This window comes from Embiotoca jacksoni, unplaced genomic scaffold (assembly GCF_022577435.1).
Source record: "Embiotoca jacksoni isolate LCO1_2020_lvr unplaced genomic scaffold, fEmbJac1.0.p SCAF_10, whole genome shotgun sequence".
Taxonomy (NCBI): domain Eukaryota; kingdom Metazoa; phylum Chordata; class Actinopteri; family Embiotocidae; genus Embiotoca; species Embiotoca jacksoni.
The window spans coordinates 9,101,707-9,119,417 of NW_027185230.1; the positions used below are offsets into that span (position 1 = coordinate 9,101,707).

General features: G+C 41.1%; 2 protein-coding genes across 3 annotated transcripts; both read right to left on the minus strand.

Moving 5' to 3' along the window:
• Positions 1 to 1,527: 1,527 nt before the first annotated feature.
• atp6v0a2a (ATPase H+ transporting V0 subunit a2a) lies at positions 1,528 to 12,942 on the minus strand. 2 transcript variants are annotated; one of them, XM_069164390.1, is made up of 21 exons: positions 12,666 to 12,942; positions 12,253 to 12,426; positions 11,753 to 11,831; positions 11,453 to 11,550; positions 10,278 to 10,415; positions 9,828 to 9,904; positions 9,599 to 9,725; positions 9,308 to 9,390; positions 9,128 to 9,221; positions 7,627 to 7,839; positions 5,754 to 5,904; positions 5,513 to 5,652; positions 5,265 to 5,422; positions 5,047 to 5,137; positions 4,838 to 4,956; positions 4,362 to 4,572; positions 4,149 to 4,268; positions 3,949 to 4,065; positions 3,602 to 3,719; positions 3,291 to 3,462; positions 1,528 to 2,551 (listed from the first exon to the last, which is right to left on the minus strand). In XM_069164390.1, the coding sequence occupies exons 1-21, from the start codon at positions 12,672 to 12,674 to the stop codon at positions 2,449 to 2,451; spliced, it is 2,592 nt and encodes an 863-aa protein (XP_069020491.1). In that variant the 5' UTR covers positions 12,675 to 12,942; the 3' UTR covers positions 1,528 to 2,448. The 2 variants fall into 2 exon arrangements, with proteins under 2 accessions (XP_069020491.1, XP_069020483.1); XM_069164382.1 differs by having other exon boundaries at positions 9,828 to 9,925.
• A 1,881-nt stretch (positions 12,943 to 14,823) lies between these two features.
• nfkbil1 (nuclear factor of kappa light polypeptide gene enhancer in B-cells inhibitor-like 1) lies at positions 14,824 to 17,438 on the minus strand. Its single transcript, XM_069164403.1, has 4 exons — positions 17,120 to 17,438; positions 16,906 to 17,018; positions 15,949 to 16,066; positions 14,824 to 15,862 (listed from the first exon to the last, which is right to left on the minus strand). The coding sequence occupies exons 1-4, from the start codon at positions 17,391 to 17,393 to the stop codon at positions 15,267 to 15,269; spliced, it is 1,101 nt and encodes a 366-aa protein (XP_069020504.1). The 5' UTR covers positions 17,394 to 17,438; the 3' UTR covers positions 14,824 to 15,266.
• Positions 17,439 to 17,711: the final 273 nt, after the last annotated feature.

The following is a 17,711-nucleotide window of genomic DNA, read 5'->3' on the forward strand; positions in this document are numbered from 1 at the left end:
ATGAAACTATGCAAATTGCACTTCGCGCAATGATGAAGCCTTGTGGATGATGTGAGAGAGGGGAGAGCATGATGACGTCCTTTTTCACGGGATTGTAGCATACGGGTGCAGGTCTGCGTGCGTGTGTGCGTGCGTGCGTGTGTGTGTGTGTGTGTGTGTGTGTGTGTGTGTGCGTGCCATATGGCTTTTACTGCGATTTTTCTACATCTCTGTGAGAGGCGGAAGACGAATACTGAAAAAAAAAAAAAAAAAAAAAAGGATTACATTATATATTTAATTCATAATATTAAAAATATTAAATTGTATGGATCAAGGAAGGGACTGATTAAAAAAAAAAGTTAAGCATTTAAACTCGCTTATCTAATTTTTTTTTTTAATTTTTTTTTTTAGTAAAAGCATACTATCAATAAAACCGCTGAAGCAAAACTATATATCAATTCCAATTTGAATGATTTTCAGTCTAGTTTGTGTCGTTTATTAGCTGCAATAAAGATTTGATTTGTCCAAAAAAATATCGGTATGCTGGGTTTGTTTTTCTGCATAAAATTGTCTCAGTTTGGTAGATAGCTAGATGAGTTTGTCACAAACAGATATTTAAAATATTAACACTGTCAGTAACGTCGTACAATTAGGTATCCTTATAATATATTACTACATGGCCAATACTGGTATTAAAAGCCGTTTCTAAAGATATGTTTCAAAATGCTACTTCCTCTTCCTCTCATGTTTGAGAGGGCAGACTGGGGCTTGCTGATTAGCATGCTGACTTAAATAGATTTCTCTATTTAAATACATCATTTACATAACGTTATTTTGAAAGATTCTGTTTATAATTTTTGTTCATTTGCACATTTTAGTCATACGTTGTTGCTTTTTTGACATTTGGTGACCGAGCTGAACACCACCAGATGGCATTTTTGTGTTTTTTGCTGTACCCACTGTAAGTGTATAGATACAATTAAGCGTGCATGTACTGCTGTTCTTCTTAAATTAAAAATAAGATTATAATTTTTGTTTTTGAAAATATCTATTATTTTAGGGTAATATACCAGACAGTGACATGTATGGTACACAGTAACACAAGCAATGGTGGAGGAAGTATTCATATCCTGTACTTAAGTAACAGTACTAAAAAAATCTCCATCCAAAGTCCTGCATTGAAAAAGGTACTACTTAAATAAAAGTATGTCAGTATGTGCAGGGAAACGTAGGGAAATGACTAAAATGGCCACTGTGCCCGATACATTATTATATATCATTACGTTAAAACTGCTGGTGCATTCATGTTTTAGGAGCATTTTACTGTTTGTAGTTGGTGTACAGGTGCAGTGAATTTTAACGGTTTTGAACAGGACTGCAAATAGATATTGTTGTAAGTGTAACAGCTCAAGAGAAACACCAAAATTGAGGGCAAGACAGTAGATCCAGACATGCAAACAATAAAGGAAAAGTCATCTCCTGGTATGTATTAACACCTTCTCACCAAATTTAAGGATTATAGGAGCTAATAAAACCCCAAAGAATGCGTTGTTTGCTTGCATTTCTTGAAACCTTTATTTAACACATCAAAATGGTAAAATAGTAGACTCTTGTACAGACAATAATTTAAATAAATACCGTGATTAATTATCATTAACAAATGCAGTAAGCACTATCATCAAAGAAAGACCTAAAGCTTATTGACTTTTTTTCTTGAGAATTTGATGTTTTTTTTCTATTGATTACAGGGAAGTTTACGTTTAAATAAATGCATTAATAAGTAAATAAGCAAACAGCAAACAGTTGATTATTTTCATTTGGCATCATCACAGTCATTAGTGAAAACTTGAAATTTTACAATCATTTCTGCAAAGTGCTTTGTGACAATATGCCTCACAAAAAGGGTTTTAATGTTTGAATCTGCCTTTAGATTTGGATGCCTCCAGTTTTTCTTTCATCCTGTCGAGGAGCAGTTTTAAAAAAAGACCGGAAGGCATCCCCATATCATCATCAGAAATAAATCTTTATGGCACTACGTCAGGATGCTTGATATGGTTTTGATAGATATTGTTGTGACAAACTTTACATTGCACTGTATAACTGTTTCAATACCATGTTGTAAGTTATACAAAACCAGTTTACACAGCACAATGCAAATTAAATATTTCAATTCACCCAACTGGTGTGACAAGTAGTGCCGAGCAATATCTCACCAACAAAATTATATGAATAACAGAAGAAGAATTTCGAACCTCTATGTATTCAGAGGTTTGCTGGGTACAGTAGTAAGGCAGTCAGCACAGCCGATAACATTTAAAAATCGTCATGGTGAAAAACGTTGCTACAAGAATGAGTTTCAATTCATTGTCTTGAAGGTTTGTTGTCGTTATCACAGTGGATTGTTCAAACTCCCAGCATCCATTTCAATTATAAAGTCTGCTCCCACTCATATCCAGTGCTTCAGAGTCTTTAAAGCAAGCCATCTTGTTCAAAAACAGAGGGAAGAAGGGAGAAGTCGAAGGGAATGAACTTGACACCGGTCCCATGGTAGAATTTGTTCTGAAACTCCACCCTGAGATCAAAGAGTAAAGCAAGCAAGAGCACTTAATAAAAGGCAGAATGAATTAGATGGAAGCTGAATCTAAAAATTAAACTCAATAACAATATCACTTTGTTTTTAACTTAATATGTCAATCCTGTAAATACTACATTACAAGGAGCTTAGCCTGGTAAAACTGTATCACTGGGAGATTAGATGCCGCAGTGCCAACAGGAGAAACATGCAAAGATGACTACAGCTGTCAAAAAGTTCTGAGTGGAACTCCTTCAAAACATAAATGAAGATGAGGTGCAGTCAAACTCTGCAGGGAGAGCGAGCTTAAAAGTTCACCACAGCAAAGCATCGACATTACAGAGAAGCACCAAGCAGACGGTTCATCCACTGATTAAATGACCAAACAAAGAGAGTTTGATGTTGGATCCTCATCTCAGAGATGAAACTAGACATGCTTCTCATCAGCTCTGTCCAAGGTGACGGTTTTCGAAGCTGGATGGCATTTGTTGAGGCCGAGTTAATGGTGCAAGTGAGTCTCTGATTTTAAATAGTATTTTTGCTTGAAATGCCGATCCCTACCAGAGACAGCAACAGAGTCGGCTAACTTCTAGTGTAACCCTAAATTTACTAGAATAGGGGTAAAATAATTCAATTGTGAAACTCTTCTAGACTTAATATCATTGGACCGAATGGATCAAAATCTGATGTAGAAGAAAGTCACAGTGGTACAGCGAAGTTGAAAAGCGTTGACACTCACCAGTGAAGTCGGAGAGCGTGCAGGAAAGCTGATAACCCTTCCATGACCAACAGGATGGACACGGTGAGCACGGCGAAGAGGCCGAACACAGGAACCAAAACCACTACCCCGACTTTTGTGGTGATCCTGAAACCCAGGCGCATCACCATGCCCCACAGCACCTCTGACAGCTCTAAAACCAGCGAAAACAAAGCACACAAAGGCATTCACAAAAATGAGAGAATATCATAGGTAAAGCAATGCAAAGTCAGCACAAACAAAAGAGGTACAGACAGTGCTCAGGGTGCTCTACTTTTCCTGACGGCACTTACGGGCATGAGCCAAGCTGAGTGCCCAGAGACGCAGGTAGGATGCAGTGTTGGAAATGCAGCCCAGGCAATACTCTATGGTGTGAATGGCCTGGTGCAGGAGCACATCCGCAAAGTCAAACTGAAAAACACGCACAACAACATATAAAACATCACACTCAGTTCATACTGCTGAAAAGTTCAGATAATCTCCTCTTTTAATACAGCGAGCAATGTTTCTGTTCTTTCTTTTCTTTTCTGTTTAATTTATTTCGCTTTTCTAATGTGAAAATACAGCTAATGTTGTATACACTTCAAAATGTAAGAAATATAATTGATCTCCGATTGTTTCATGCAACAGGTTGTCTAACCTCTTTGGCAAGAGCTTCTTTGTTGGTCATTTCATCAAGTCCCTCCTCTTCATCATCTTCATAGGATGGTGCTGTGGAATTGTCGTCCTCACTTACACGCCTCACCCTCTCATAACCCTGAGGTGAGGCAACAAAGTTAGTTATGAGTACAGGACAAATTAACCCAAATACGAAGCTGCAGTGTTTTTGACTGGACTCACCCTGCGTCTGCGCAGGCCTTTTCCTCCACGATACAGCCAATACAAGTAAAGAGGTTTTCCTAACAGCAGTACGGGAACTGACAGCAACGCTATGACAACCAGGAAAATTTGCAGCCCAGTCTGTGGAATCAAAACAAAGCTGTTGCTTTAACAAGGATCAAAACGCAGATTGATCAGCAGGTAATAAATCCAGACGATGTCGCAAACACACACCTGTCCTGGGTAGAGAGGAATGATGTCCTTCCCCTGCATGACAAACATGTTGATGAAGTGGATGAGGATGCTGGGAGCCTGGCTGGAATCGCGTGCACTGAACGCCAACCACTTGTACAAAATCATGAAGACCAGGTAGCCAAAGAGACAGAGCAGGAAGAGCAGCTCAGGAAGAAACAGCAGGTAGACATTAAACTTCTGTTGGAAGTGTCTGAAGGGAGAGAAAAACGTTTTGGAATAAAGAAAGTGATGGGGCATCATGAGTAGATCCCTCAGTGACTACAAAAACAATGTTACCCAGTATAGCATCTGGGCAGTTGTTGACTGCGACATTACATGAATAAAAGTCAATCACAACACACAAAACACATATATATCTGACCATCAAAGTCTCACAGATTCAATTACATCAGGTGCCACTAATGGACTCCTTTGCTGTAAGTACATGAGTAAAAGTAATGTCCTGAGGCTCTTACAAGTGGTTGAAGACACTCAGCACCACTCCAAAGCTCATGTGAATGAGCCCGATGACAACTGACATCTTCATCTTGTAAGAGTTGAGGAAGGAAAGCCGGTTCACTGCCATGTTCCATATCTGATGGAAAATTAAAAAGCATCTCAGTGAGAGCGAAACAAGAACGAGCTGATTATATCCTGACTGAAACGTCTGAGAGTATTTACTCACAGGATCGATGCCGAATGGGTACGGTCCACTGAAAACACCACTAACATTAGGGTCCAACGTGAGCAAAGTGTTTGCTTGAAGTGTTTTGTTTCTGCAATGTGAAAAAGATATGAATGAATAAGAAAAAACGGACGCACCTGTTAAGACACCACATGTACTGACACCACAACAAACAGAAATGATATTTGTCAGAGTGTGTATTTATCCTGAGAACTCACGTCCACTGCTGATTGGCGAACATAGCCTTGACGCTCCAGCCAGAGCCAAATATATTGAGAGACTTGGAGAAGCAGTCATTGTAAATGAGTCCAGTGTAGACGGAGAAAAGCCCCATCATCAGGATGATGTAACGCCCATTAAAAAACGTCATCCATATCTGAGGGCAACAGAAACACGACTATCAGCTGAAAGTCATTTACGATAACACAGCTCTGCATTATGGATGACGGCAACAACTCATTCCCACCTCGTTACTGGAGCGTTTCTTCTTCTGCTTTTTTTCCGTCAGCACCATCCACAATGCAAAGAGACTCATTACCATCCCGTGGCCGAGGTCACCGAACATCACAGCGAACAGAAAGGGGAAGGTGATGATGGTGTAGGGAGCTGCCAATAAGAGCATTTAATGAGTGTTTTTATTCTGGATTTCTCCAAAAGCAAAAAAAGGACGTACCTTTTTATTCACAAAACGTAGTACGAGTTCTTACCTGGGCTTACCTCGCGATAGTCCCCCACCCCATAAGCCTCCACGATGCTCTGAAAAGCGCTGGTGAACTTGTTGGTTCTTGACAGGGTAGGTGGAGTATCAGTGCTCGGGATACGGTTCACAAAGGACGGCACAGTTGCATCACCTTTCCTCTGATGGTAAAGGACATATACAGTTTGTAAGAGTGTAAGAAAGTCACGGATTATTCTGACACTGGAAATTATTCGACCAGGGTTGGAAATTAGAAGCAGTGACCATAGTGTCTTGGTGCTCCCTTCAATGTCAAATAATTATTGTTTTCTGATCAGAATTTTTTTTTTGTGGAGGAATTTTACCTGAAAACAACCAAACATCCTCCCTGAAGCAGGAGGAGTGTTGGCACATGTACTGTGTATAGGAAGAGGAAACGCCCACTGAGGCAAACGACAGCAAACACAACTCCCTGTAACCACGCTCATGTTTGCTTTTTGCAAACATGAGCGTGGTTACAGGGAGTTGTTTAAAAGGCCTGCTGTCAGTGTTGGGACAATGGAGGTAAAAACATCTGAGTGTTACAGTCTCAGTGCTTGACAGCCGATAAGCTTAGTTCAATCCAATTAAGAGGCCAACAAGGATTCATACAACCAGTTCAGGACAGTAAAACCCCTGAAAAAAAGAATATTCTCTTACCTCCTAAATATAAATAACTAATGAAGCTGCATGCTTTAAAATATAACACACAATAAATCACAAATGGTATTTTGATTTCCACAAAAGAATCTACCTTAATCAGCTGCAATATTTTTTACAGCTTACTTTGGTCACTACACAACTACTATATTTATATAGATAGCCACTTTCAAAAGCAGAGTTAGGTGCTCCATGAGTGCACGGAAAATACAGTACCATTAAATATGACCACAAATTCTCATACAATTACAGAAAGGTTATAAAGATGCCTCTTTACTCATGTGGAGGAAAAACAATGAAACCTTTGGCTTACAGATTTGAGAGGTCTGTAGGTCATGCAGGGATTATAGTTTTAAAAGGAATTATTAAAGATTTTATGTATTATTTACAGATAAACTGATGAATCTCAAGTAGTCATGGGCTGCTTTACCTTTTGTTTTCCAAACACAGTTGCAGTCAAAAGCCTGTCACTACACAGAACATATTCAAGTATAATGACATTGCATTGTTCATGGTGGCATTTTCATTATTAGGGAAAGTTACAGAAACCTCCAATCGGACATCATGAAGTTTCCAATGCTATGGAGCAACCTACATGCAGTTTGTACAGAACATAAATCCCTCTTTATTGTGAAAATTGAGTCCTATCACAGTTTTGGTCCGACTTTAAAAAGACATGTTGATTTCATGTGAAAGATGTCAGTATAATTCAAACATTTAAGACTTATTCAGTGTTGTATAAAATGTAGACTGAAAATAGTGTGAAAAGGGAAGCAGTGGATGTAATTAATAATTTTATTCCCTACAAAAGCGGAGTAATAGTGATAAATAATCAGCATAATCATGTTTTCAGGCAGCTGGGAATTGCAAATGTTCATATTTAGGAATGTCCCACTTCCTAAATGAGAATGTTCATAAACAGCTCTATTTCTGCTGTCCGAATAAAGAAAACTGACAGACAACCTTGTCATCATCCATATAAACAAACACAGACGAAATAGAGGTCAGGAGGTCAATATTAATTGTACACCGTTTTTAAGGTAGTGTTGTTTTTACTACCAAGTAAGCCAAGTTAACTAAAGTCTGGCTGTTTTATCTTACAACGTATTTTCAGAGCGAATACACTTATTCCGTTCACCACAAACTGTCACAAAATTTTAAGTGACATCACACCTACTTCTCGGAACATTTTACTTTCAACTTACCGAGCCCTCTTCCAGCGCACCCCTCAGGTTTGCCAGGTCGCTGACGGGACACCACACCTCCGCAATCAGACACTTGTTGGTGACATCGAAGCTGCAGAGGTTGAGGATGTGATAGATAGCCTTCATCTTTTTCACCTGCACGACCCAGGTGTAGGCCGACTCCGAGGCCTTCTGCAGAACCTGCCTCAGATAGTCCTCGGTGCGGTGAAGCACCTGCAGGAAACAACAGTTACTACAAACTCACTTCGAATACGTGCACATTCAGTGAAGGAAATAATCATTTGAGCCCTTGCTGATTTTGTAAGTTTGCCCACTGACAAAGAAATGAACGGTCTGTAATTGTAATGGTAGGTTTATTTTCAGTGTCCTGGCTGACGGAAGGTGGTTGTCGCCCGAGATTTCCCGGTACATGGCCCGGTTCATCCTCCCCTTGATGCGGTGAAGTCATCCTGTCCCCTTAGCAGAGAAACACCCCCAAAGCATAATGTTTCCACCTCCATGCTTGATGGTGGGGACGGTGTTCTTGGGGTTATAGTCAGCATTTCTCTTCCTCCAAACACGGCGAGTCGAGTTGATGCCAAACAGCTCGATTTTGGTCTCATCTGAACACTTCACCTTCTCCCAAGCCTTCTCTGAATCATTCAGGTGTTCATTGGCAAACTTCAGACGGCTCTGTACATTCTTGAGCAGGGCGACCTTGCAGCGCTGCAGGATTTTAATCCATTACGGCGTAGTGTGTTACCGATGGTTTTCTTGGTGACTGTGGTCCCAGCTGTCTTGAGATCATTAACAAGTTCCTCCCGTCTAGTTCTGGGCTGATCCCTCACCTTTCTCATCATCGATACCCCATGAGGCGAGATCTTGCGAGGAGCCCCAGACCGAGGGCGACTGATGGTCATTTTGTGTTTCTTCCATTTCCAAATAATCGCACCAACAGTTGTCTCCTTCTCACCGAGCTATTTGCCGGTTGTCTTGTAGCCCATTCCAGCCTTGTGCAGGTCTACAATCTTGTCCCTGACGTCCTTAGACAGCTCTTTGGTCTCACCCATGGTGGAGAGGTTGGAATCTGATTGATTGATTCTGTGGACAGGTGTCTTTTATACAGGTAACGAGTTGAGACAGGTGTCTTTTATACAGGTAACAAGTTGAGACAGGTGTCTTTTATACAGATAACGACTTGAGATTGGGAGTACTTTCTTAAAGCGAGATGACTAATCTAACCGGTCTGTGGGAGTCAGAATTCTTGTTGGTTGGTAGGGGATCAAATATTTATTTCCCACAATCAAATACAAATCAATTTATAACTTTTATATGATGTGATTTTCTGGATTTCTTTTTTGATATTCTGTCTCTCACGGTTAAAAATAAACCTAGCATTACAATTATAGACCATTAATTTCTTTGTCAGTGATCAAACTTACAAAATCGGCAAGAGATCAAATAATGATTTCCTTCACTGTATTAAATCTTCCTGTCCGGGACAAAACGCCTTCAGTCCTACATTGTTAAGGTCTTGGATGCGCGTCCTTAAGCTGTCCAACACATCTGCTCGCTCCTCATCGTTCTCAGGGTGCGGGTAAAGATGGCAGTGGTAGCTGAGGACAACAGACAGATATGCTGATAACAAAGGAATATAGATCAGGTATTGAAGGGTGAAGTTGTGGAACAACGGTATTCCTACCAATCGCAGATTTTTTGAACTTTCTGTCCGATCTGGTCTCCCCAGAAGGAGATGAGAAACACAACACTTTTGCTTATTTCACCCTGAAACAACACCGATCAGATGAGTTAGTACTACAGCTCTACAAGCAGTCATAGTGATGGCAACTTACATGTGTCCCTGCCATAATACTCGTCATGAGCTGATACAAATGCAGGATATTTATCATTTGATCTTAAATGAGGTGTTTTTATTGACAGTTGAGAGGATTTCCTCATAGCGTTAAATAATAAATTAAGTAATTCCACTCACAGTGTCGAGATCAGCGAGGTTCTCATCCACTTCTGCGTAGCTGAGGATGGTGTAACCCTTACACACTCTCCACAACATGCGCTCAAAGGCCTCGACCTTCACCCGCTGGATAAGACCGGAGACAAACCTGCACCCAGGAGACATCCGATCAGGTTTAGGATTCACTTTTTTTTTTTTAAAAAGGCAGTGGATTCATGTTAGGACATCCTGTTCTGCGACTTCTGCTCACCCCAGCTTGGCTCCAAGTCTTTGCATACCAGTGCATCCCGTGACCGAGTCTGTCTCCATGGTGGGGAACTCTTCATACTGGGGACCAAGAGCCTCATGCTAATTATGAAAAGGAACATGTTTCATTTATGACAGCGTACATGGTTCTAGTACACAAAGCCGCTGTGAGGTTCACACTTTGGGCCGTGATGCTCATTCTCACAGCTGCCCGTCTCACATAAGACATCACTGTTGCAGCAGTTGCAGCCTGGATGAGTCAGGTTGTGCTTGTAACGGCTGCATTCGAGAACGTGTCATCAATTAAAACCAGTGCTGTAGTTCCAGCTCTGTCGCCAACGTAAGTGAAACACGTCAGCGACAAGAAAACAAGATGGAGAGGTGAGGGGACGCAAACAGTGCAGGACCAGAAAATGCAGCCCACGACAGCTAATGTGAACAGAAACACACTCACTCTGGAGCGGCTGTGGATGAAGGTGCGCGTGATCTTCAGCATGTGTGTGTACTCGGTGAGCTCCAGGAGGTTCCTCTGCAGCTTATCTTTGTTCTTCGCCACCTCGCTAAGCTCCATCTCCAGCCTCTGCAGCTGCTCCTGAGCATCACATTGAATACTGACGTAAGTCTCAGTTCAGCAGCAGGATAACATGTTCAGTTCACTTCAGGAGCAAAAAAGAAACACTGACGCTATGTGATGCCAGAATATGGTCACAGACAGTTGTGCGTATTTAAACCTTAAAGCAAGACTATGTCACTTTTACTGAACAGTAAAATTATATGTGTAACAATGAAAGAACCCCTATTTATCATATAGTTCAGGTATTAAAGAGTGTGTGTTATTGCTTAAGCAAGTTACATAGTCTTTGTTTAAAATATTATTACAGCGAGATGGAGTACCGAAACCAAAGTATTGTAGCATGTGGTGACAACTCATCCAGATTTCTAACATTGTCCAACGTGTGTTGATGCAGCTTCAATTTCAGCTGTATAGTTGGTTCAAAGAACGAGCAAGATGGAAATAAATGGTGGAATGATGGACTATATGTGCTGAGAAAAAGTATCAACTGTATTATTTCTTCTTCCATTACAGCTGATTGCGTTAACAACCTAAATCCAGCAACACTGGGTTCAAGGGAGTTAGGGAATTATGGGAACTGGAGGGTTTAACATTTTGGCATCTTTCTTTATATTCAATCACATCGAACCACTGCGCAACCGTTACACGGGTGTGTTTAAGACTATTATGAGAATGAAGATCACCACTCATACATAACATAAGAAAAATTAAAGCTAATTTAGACTGGGTTGGTGCCACACAGCTTCATATTAAATTCCCGTGGGGTTCACAAAGTTTCCAAAGATACCAAATATTTTTGTTTGTATAAAATAAGACAAAATATATCTAAAATATTTAAATTAAATGAAACAGGGCAGCCAAAAAAACATGAATTTTTGCTGAGTGTAAACATCATACAACTTAAACATGCTTCCATCGCTGCAGTAATCAGGTTCTGAATAGAGATCTGAGTTCAAGGGTTAGGTGTATGTAAATAAAGGTAAATAAAGGTCAAAACCATTATGCCAGTTTGTATGCAAATACTCAATCAAACACAGGCCCTTTAGGACGCTTACCATAATCTCAAGGACTTGTCTGGGGGGAGGTGCAAGTGGACTCTCATCTTCCTCTGGAACGGCTATTTTGGCCTTTTGGATCTCCCTCAGAAGGTAACCTGCCCACAGAAAATGCTGATTGTTTGTTTCATTACAACTTAAGTAACAGAGCGAGCTGCAAAAAAAAAACAAAATTTCTGTGGGACCATTTCACCCAAGAAACAATCATCCCATAAATTACTTACTACCCAGTTGATTGACTGTCTGGGTGTGTGCTCATCATGCATACTCCCACTGGAGCCATCCCAGGTGCACCCTTACCCAGAATTCTCTCCATCTCCTCGTATCGCTTGATTTCGCTGACGAAGCGCCGCTGGAATGAGCTGACACTTGGGTTGAGCTGAAACCAGAGAAGAATGACAAGTCAGGTGGCCGCATGAGCAATAATATGGATCACCACAGCATCATTAAATAGTCTCAGGCAGGTTCTAATATTGGTAAATTTCTTCTTCTTTTTAAAAAAAAAATGTTGCTCCATACAAAATGTAAAATATTGTTAAAATCTTCATTCAACTACATCTTTATCTGCACAAACCAGACAGACAGACAGACAGACAGACAGATAGATAGTTCTCCCTTAAAAATACATGCATAATCAGATAGAAAATGAGAGGTAGGTGGAATCATTTTATTCTGTCTTGTATTGTCTGAAAACAGGCCTGGTCCATAATTAAATGCAAATAGGCTATTTTAAACAAATTACATTAGTGATCCCTTTAAAAAAACACATGCAAAGGAGTGTCTGTGCTCCCTCTACTTACATCTCGAAACTCGACCAGCCCCAGCTCCCCGAGCTCACTGATGCAGTCATATTCAGAGCCGGACTGCAGGAACAATTGCGCCAAGCACATCTCCTCACTCCGAAACACCATCTTTATCTGCCACACAGACAGTCCTCCAGCGCTACCTTCTAATCTGTCTGCAGCCTGCTCGACCTGCACAACGAGCCGTTCACTTGAAACCGAAATAGGACATCACAAATTCCAACGAAATCACCCCTGAGCCAATTAAGTTCCCCCCGCGAGGATTAATTGTTGTCCATTGATAATGACGATTTTCAGAAGGGACATTATCCTCATGCTGGATCTGCGTGTCGCCCCGGTTCTTCACCCACCCCACCCCCCCCTATTGAATAAACAATAAGAAAACAAAGAGAGAAACCTCCCTAATTCACCTTTTCCATCGAGCGATCCCGAAGAAAGGCGTCATCCTGCAGGCTCTGTAACTTCAACACCTGTCATTACAATGCAAAAACACGGCGACGACGCAAACCCCAGGCCGGACAGCACCTGGCAACAGGCGAGCTAACAAATGAATTATCAACCCGACATGCAGACAAACGGGGCTGAAAGGCAGCCTCGGCACGTTAAAAATAAGCCACAGTCTAGAAATAGGCTACGGCCTTCATTCGCTCTACGTCGCCCGGCAATTGACACAGATTGCGTCTCCGGGTTGCCAGATACGGTCGCATCCTCGGAAATAATCAGGTTTTCCTGATCTTGCAAAGAAGAGGCGTTACGTGAATCTGTGCCCCTTAATAAGAAGACATTAACATCTCTTGTTTGATGTAGGCTTTTTTTTTTTACACATGTAGCACAATAATGTTTCCCAAACTCAAGGTCCAGATAAAAGAAACACACAGCAGTGAGACAATAACGTGAAATATTTACAATTAAAAAAAAAAGATGAATAAAAACACAAGCAAATACCTTTCAAGGAAATATATTAATACCTAAAATGTTTTACGGTAAACCGAGAAAATCCAGTCTGTAATAATTTTGTCTGCAAACTCCCAGTCGGATTTACTTAGGCCTATGTTTTGATGTAATACATTTGAAGAAGTAGATAAGCTACTTCATTTACATTTTGTCGCTTCCTAGGAATAAAAAATTCCCTTGGTTTTGTAAACAATTTGGTTTGCTTCCTTGTGTCGTTAAAAATAAACTGGAGGAGCAACGCTATTGTTTAAAAAGCGGGTTTCTTTACCAACCTGGCAACCAGCGCATCTTCTTATTCTGTTCCATCGCTGAAAGCAGGACGGCCATCTGCTCTTCTTTGTCTGAAATCCTTTATTTGGGGGGTTTCGGGGTGATTTGTTCACTTTTTAAGTCCTAAATTTCACTTGTGATGATTTATACTTTAATAATGCCGCAAATGAAACGTAAGAGCACGTTTTTAACGAGACTCTTCCCTACATGACCAGACACAAAAACAGGACTCAGGGTTTGAGAAATCTGGATGTTAATTTAATTATTTCTAAATCAGGCAATCAATAAATAAAATGTGTTTATGTCCAATCAAAACCACGTGCAGTGTTTTAATCCTGCGAGAAACACCCTCAATTTTAAATCAGATAAAAATAATAAACATCCATCACGTTGACATGACTTTCTTATGGGGGGGTTCATCTCAAGTGACTTGCATTTTTACCCACACATACACACATCCGGACACACTGTGGGGTCAGAGGTCAGAGAAGCAACTTGTAATCCACAGATCACTGCTTCTATCCTCAGACTGGCAGGACGGATCCGAGTGTTACCACCACCGAGGTGACCTTGAGCAAGGCTCCCCCCCCTCTGCTGCTCATCAGTCAGACAGGAGTGCGGTTGGAGCACTTCTTGAATAAAAAAAAAAATATATTATTTAGGTGACCTAAAATTAAAACTGATATGACCCAGGTGTAGCAGGTACTTGAGGAAAGGTGTGCCTCCTGGTTTTTGTTCATTGATGGAACAATTGTTGCACGGTTGTTGAACTCCACATATGAACAGGTTTGTCCCCCGCAACTCAGTTTATTAATGAGACCTGATGATGATTTCTTTCTCAATGTGTCAGGAAAATCAAATAACTGTCTCTTCTGATTATTTTGAATGCACAAAAGATCTCAGTGCAGCCTTGCGTGGGTTGTTATTATGCCCATTCAGTGTATTACCTGTGTGACTCTGGTGTCGTTTTAATTTATTAACTCAGATCCAAAACCAACACCAAAGTCACACAATAACCCAAACTAACCAGGGTTTACCTGCTCTTATAACACTTTCAGATATTGTAAAATAATAGTCCAAAAATGATTACGTATTTTAGTCAAATAACTGTCCACCACTACCCCGGCAACAATGCCCCCCAGAAACCTGGGAAAATCCTGCAAACTAACCAATCGAAGCAGCGGTGAACCAGCGACTGTGAAATTACTATTTATATCAAACGAGTCTGGTTTCTTGAAAGAGAGCGATATAACAGCTCCAGTCCCCTGTACGAAAAGGTCATCTGACAGCAAAGGAAAGCAGCGAAAATATTCTAAATATAGCGTATACTTAGACTGATATTGATTTTTTTTTTTACCTGGGCCTGTTTTAATCAGCTAAAATATGTGCTGTTGAAGTTCACTACATTGTTTAGCTTCTGAGCTGATACAGTCTGCTTCTCCAAACTGGGGGTAAAAACTGATAATGGAAAAGTACCTCATACAAACCCACTTAAAAAAAACAACAACTGAAATATCCCTTTAATTGGAAGAGCTGCTGTTTCTAACACCTGTTTGGTATTTTTAGGCCGTTTACACTTGCATATATGGTGCCGTTGATATTTGTGTGTATGAATTTCGCCTGAAGAGGTTGAGACAACTCAAATGTTGATAAGGTGGAGTACACTGAACGACAGTGGACAGGATTTAGTTTTTTTCGGTCTTATGACTTACTGGAAGTAGAGTCTTTTCTTTGTATAGATTTCCAGCACAGTACATAAAATATACGACGAGTACATGAGGTGATTTTTAAGTCTTCAGACTGTGAGCCAGTCTGTTGAGCTCCTGTGACAGAGCTGTGACTGTATCCAAGACCCGCTGTTTGTCTTTCTCTTCTAACCGAGCTTCACATCGCTGAGCAAATTTATCAGGATGCCACAGTGCTTGCTGCTTCCGGAGCATTTTACGAAACACAGGCACGTCCTTTCTGTCCACACCATGCAGCATCAAGTCCACCATCTCCTGAACTGTCCCTTTGGGAGCCGGCCAGGGGATGTCGCTGTAGCTTAACTTCGTGCTTTCTGCTGAATGGGCACCATTAAAAGTAGCTGCACATCTCTCATCGTACTGTCGCTTCTTGCCCTGCCGAGTCTCTTCCTCTTTACGAGCTGCTCGAGCCAAATACTCTTCATGCTCCTTCTGCAGCTTTTTATGGAGCTCTTTATGGCTTTTCTCCTCTTGTTCTCGATCTTCTTTGCTTTTCTTCTTTTTCTTTTTCCATCCAGAACACGACGCTGCCAATCTTTGAGCTTCAGCTTGTTTTTTATCAAAGTACTCTTTCCTGATCCGATCAGCCCAGTCCCCGAAGTCTTCCTCGTCATCATCCAATGGTAGAAAATCATCAGCTGCGGAACAAAACCCCGCGGTGTTATTATCAATTATCAGAAGGTCAAAATCAAACCCAGCATTCAAGAGATATTTTAAAATGTACCATCATAAACTCCGAAGGTTTCAGAGAATTCATCCTCGCATTCACCAAACAGCTTCTCCACCCATTCCTTCTCCGGGTTAGTCGTCCCTGGACGGCTCATGTTTCCTGCAGTCTCCGACTCATGTAAGGAAATCACACGTAAATATCACTGTGACGGCACCTCAGTGTGGACTGACACACGACAACCACAACACAGTGAACACCACAACAACAGGAGGTCCGCTGGCAATGAGTTGCGGCACTCACACACTCACTGTGTCTTGTTGTGTTTCCTCAGATCTCAAACAATGATGGTGAAACGATCGATCGATTTTAATTCACAGAAATGACACCTAACAGGTTCTGTGACCACAATTGGAAACAGACTAAAGACAATCATCCATCTAAAAAAAAAAATAAACCTGTGGTCTCTGGATCATAAAAAAAAAGGGTGTGATGGTTAAAGTGTGTCAAAATAACCTCAAACCTAAAGTATAACTGGCATTTCTGTACAATTACTACAACTTCTTGTTACTTAGCCACTGATATATACATACAAACCAATAGGGTTGATATTATGTTCAGATGGTGATATGAAATAAGATGTTATCTTAGATTTTGAATATCACAATATCTTGACATTGCAAAGGCGTTATGTTTTCCTTGCTCCAAAGGTCGCATCTGTTTTCATTTTGTTATCAGCTGATTGTTTTGACTCTAATCAGCCACAAAACTATGAACATTTGTGACCTTATTTAACACGATTCAGTGCATTCCGATGCAGAAAATGTTGATAATCAATTGATCGTTACAGGAAATTGAAATTTGAGAACCGGGTGTGATAAATAATGATTTGTAATGCGTTTCTGCGTCCTTATACAATTTCCTGACGTGATGGGACTAACAGGTGAAGTGATAGACGTGGTGAATATTAGTTGCAGCCCCACAAATGTCCAGTCCGATAATCAACCCGTTTACCTCTGAGCGTTTGATCCAGTTCAGCAGGTCTTGCGGTGTGACTCCAGCTGTGTTTGGGGTATCCAAAGCTTCAGGACAACTCTTTCTGAGAGGCACGACCAGGTCTTCATACGCTGAATAATAATAATAAAAAAAAAAAAAAAAAAGGGAAGAAGATTCAAATAAATAAATAATAATAATAATCAATACAATCTCCTGTCCTCGTCTTCCTCACCTGTTTTCCCGTGTTTAAGAGCCCTGTTGGCTGCCATGTGCAGCGCCGTGTCTCCTTTACGGTCCTTCTGGAGAACATCGGCTCCGTGGCTCAGCAGCAGCCGCACCGCGGCGTCGTCTCCCAGGTAGCAGGCCAGGTGCAGCGGGCTCCTCCGCCTCTTGCCCTGGGAGAAGTTCACGTCGAGGTCCCGGTGCTTCCGAAGGTACGACTTGAGCTTCAGCAAGCTGCCCTCCTCCACGTACTTCCACACCCGCTCCTGTTTGTGGGACGCCATGTAGAATACAAACAAGGCCGAAGCTAATTTCCGCTAGCAGCTAATCCGGTCCGTCTACCTAATAAGTCCGAAGCTAGCAACAGCACGGGCGGCGAGGTTCCGGACAGTAGTAGTTCCTATGTTAACCACTAGGTGTCAGTATCTCATCTTTCCAAAAGTATATTTCTGTTTTTTTCCCCACTCGCATTGAATGAAATGGCCTGAAATGTAATATACATAAAGCTTTTAAAACGTTTCATGCCTTTTAATTCATTGATGTTTCTCACACTTTCCGGATTCAGTTGCCATCCTCTATCGAGATAAAGATACAGTATATTA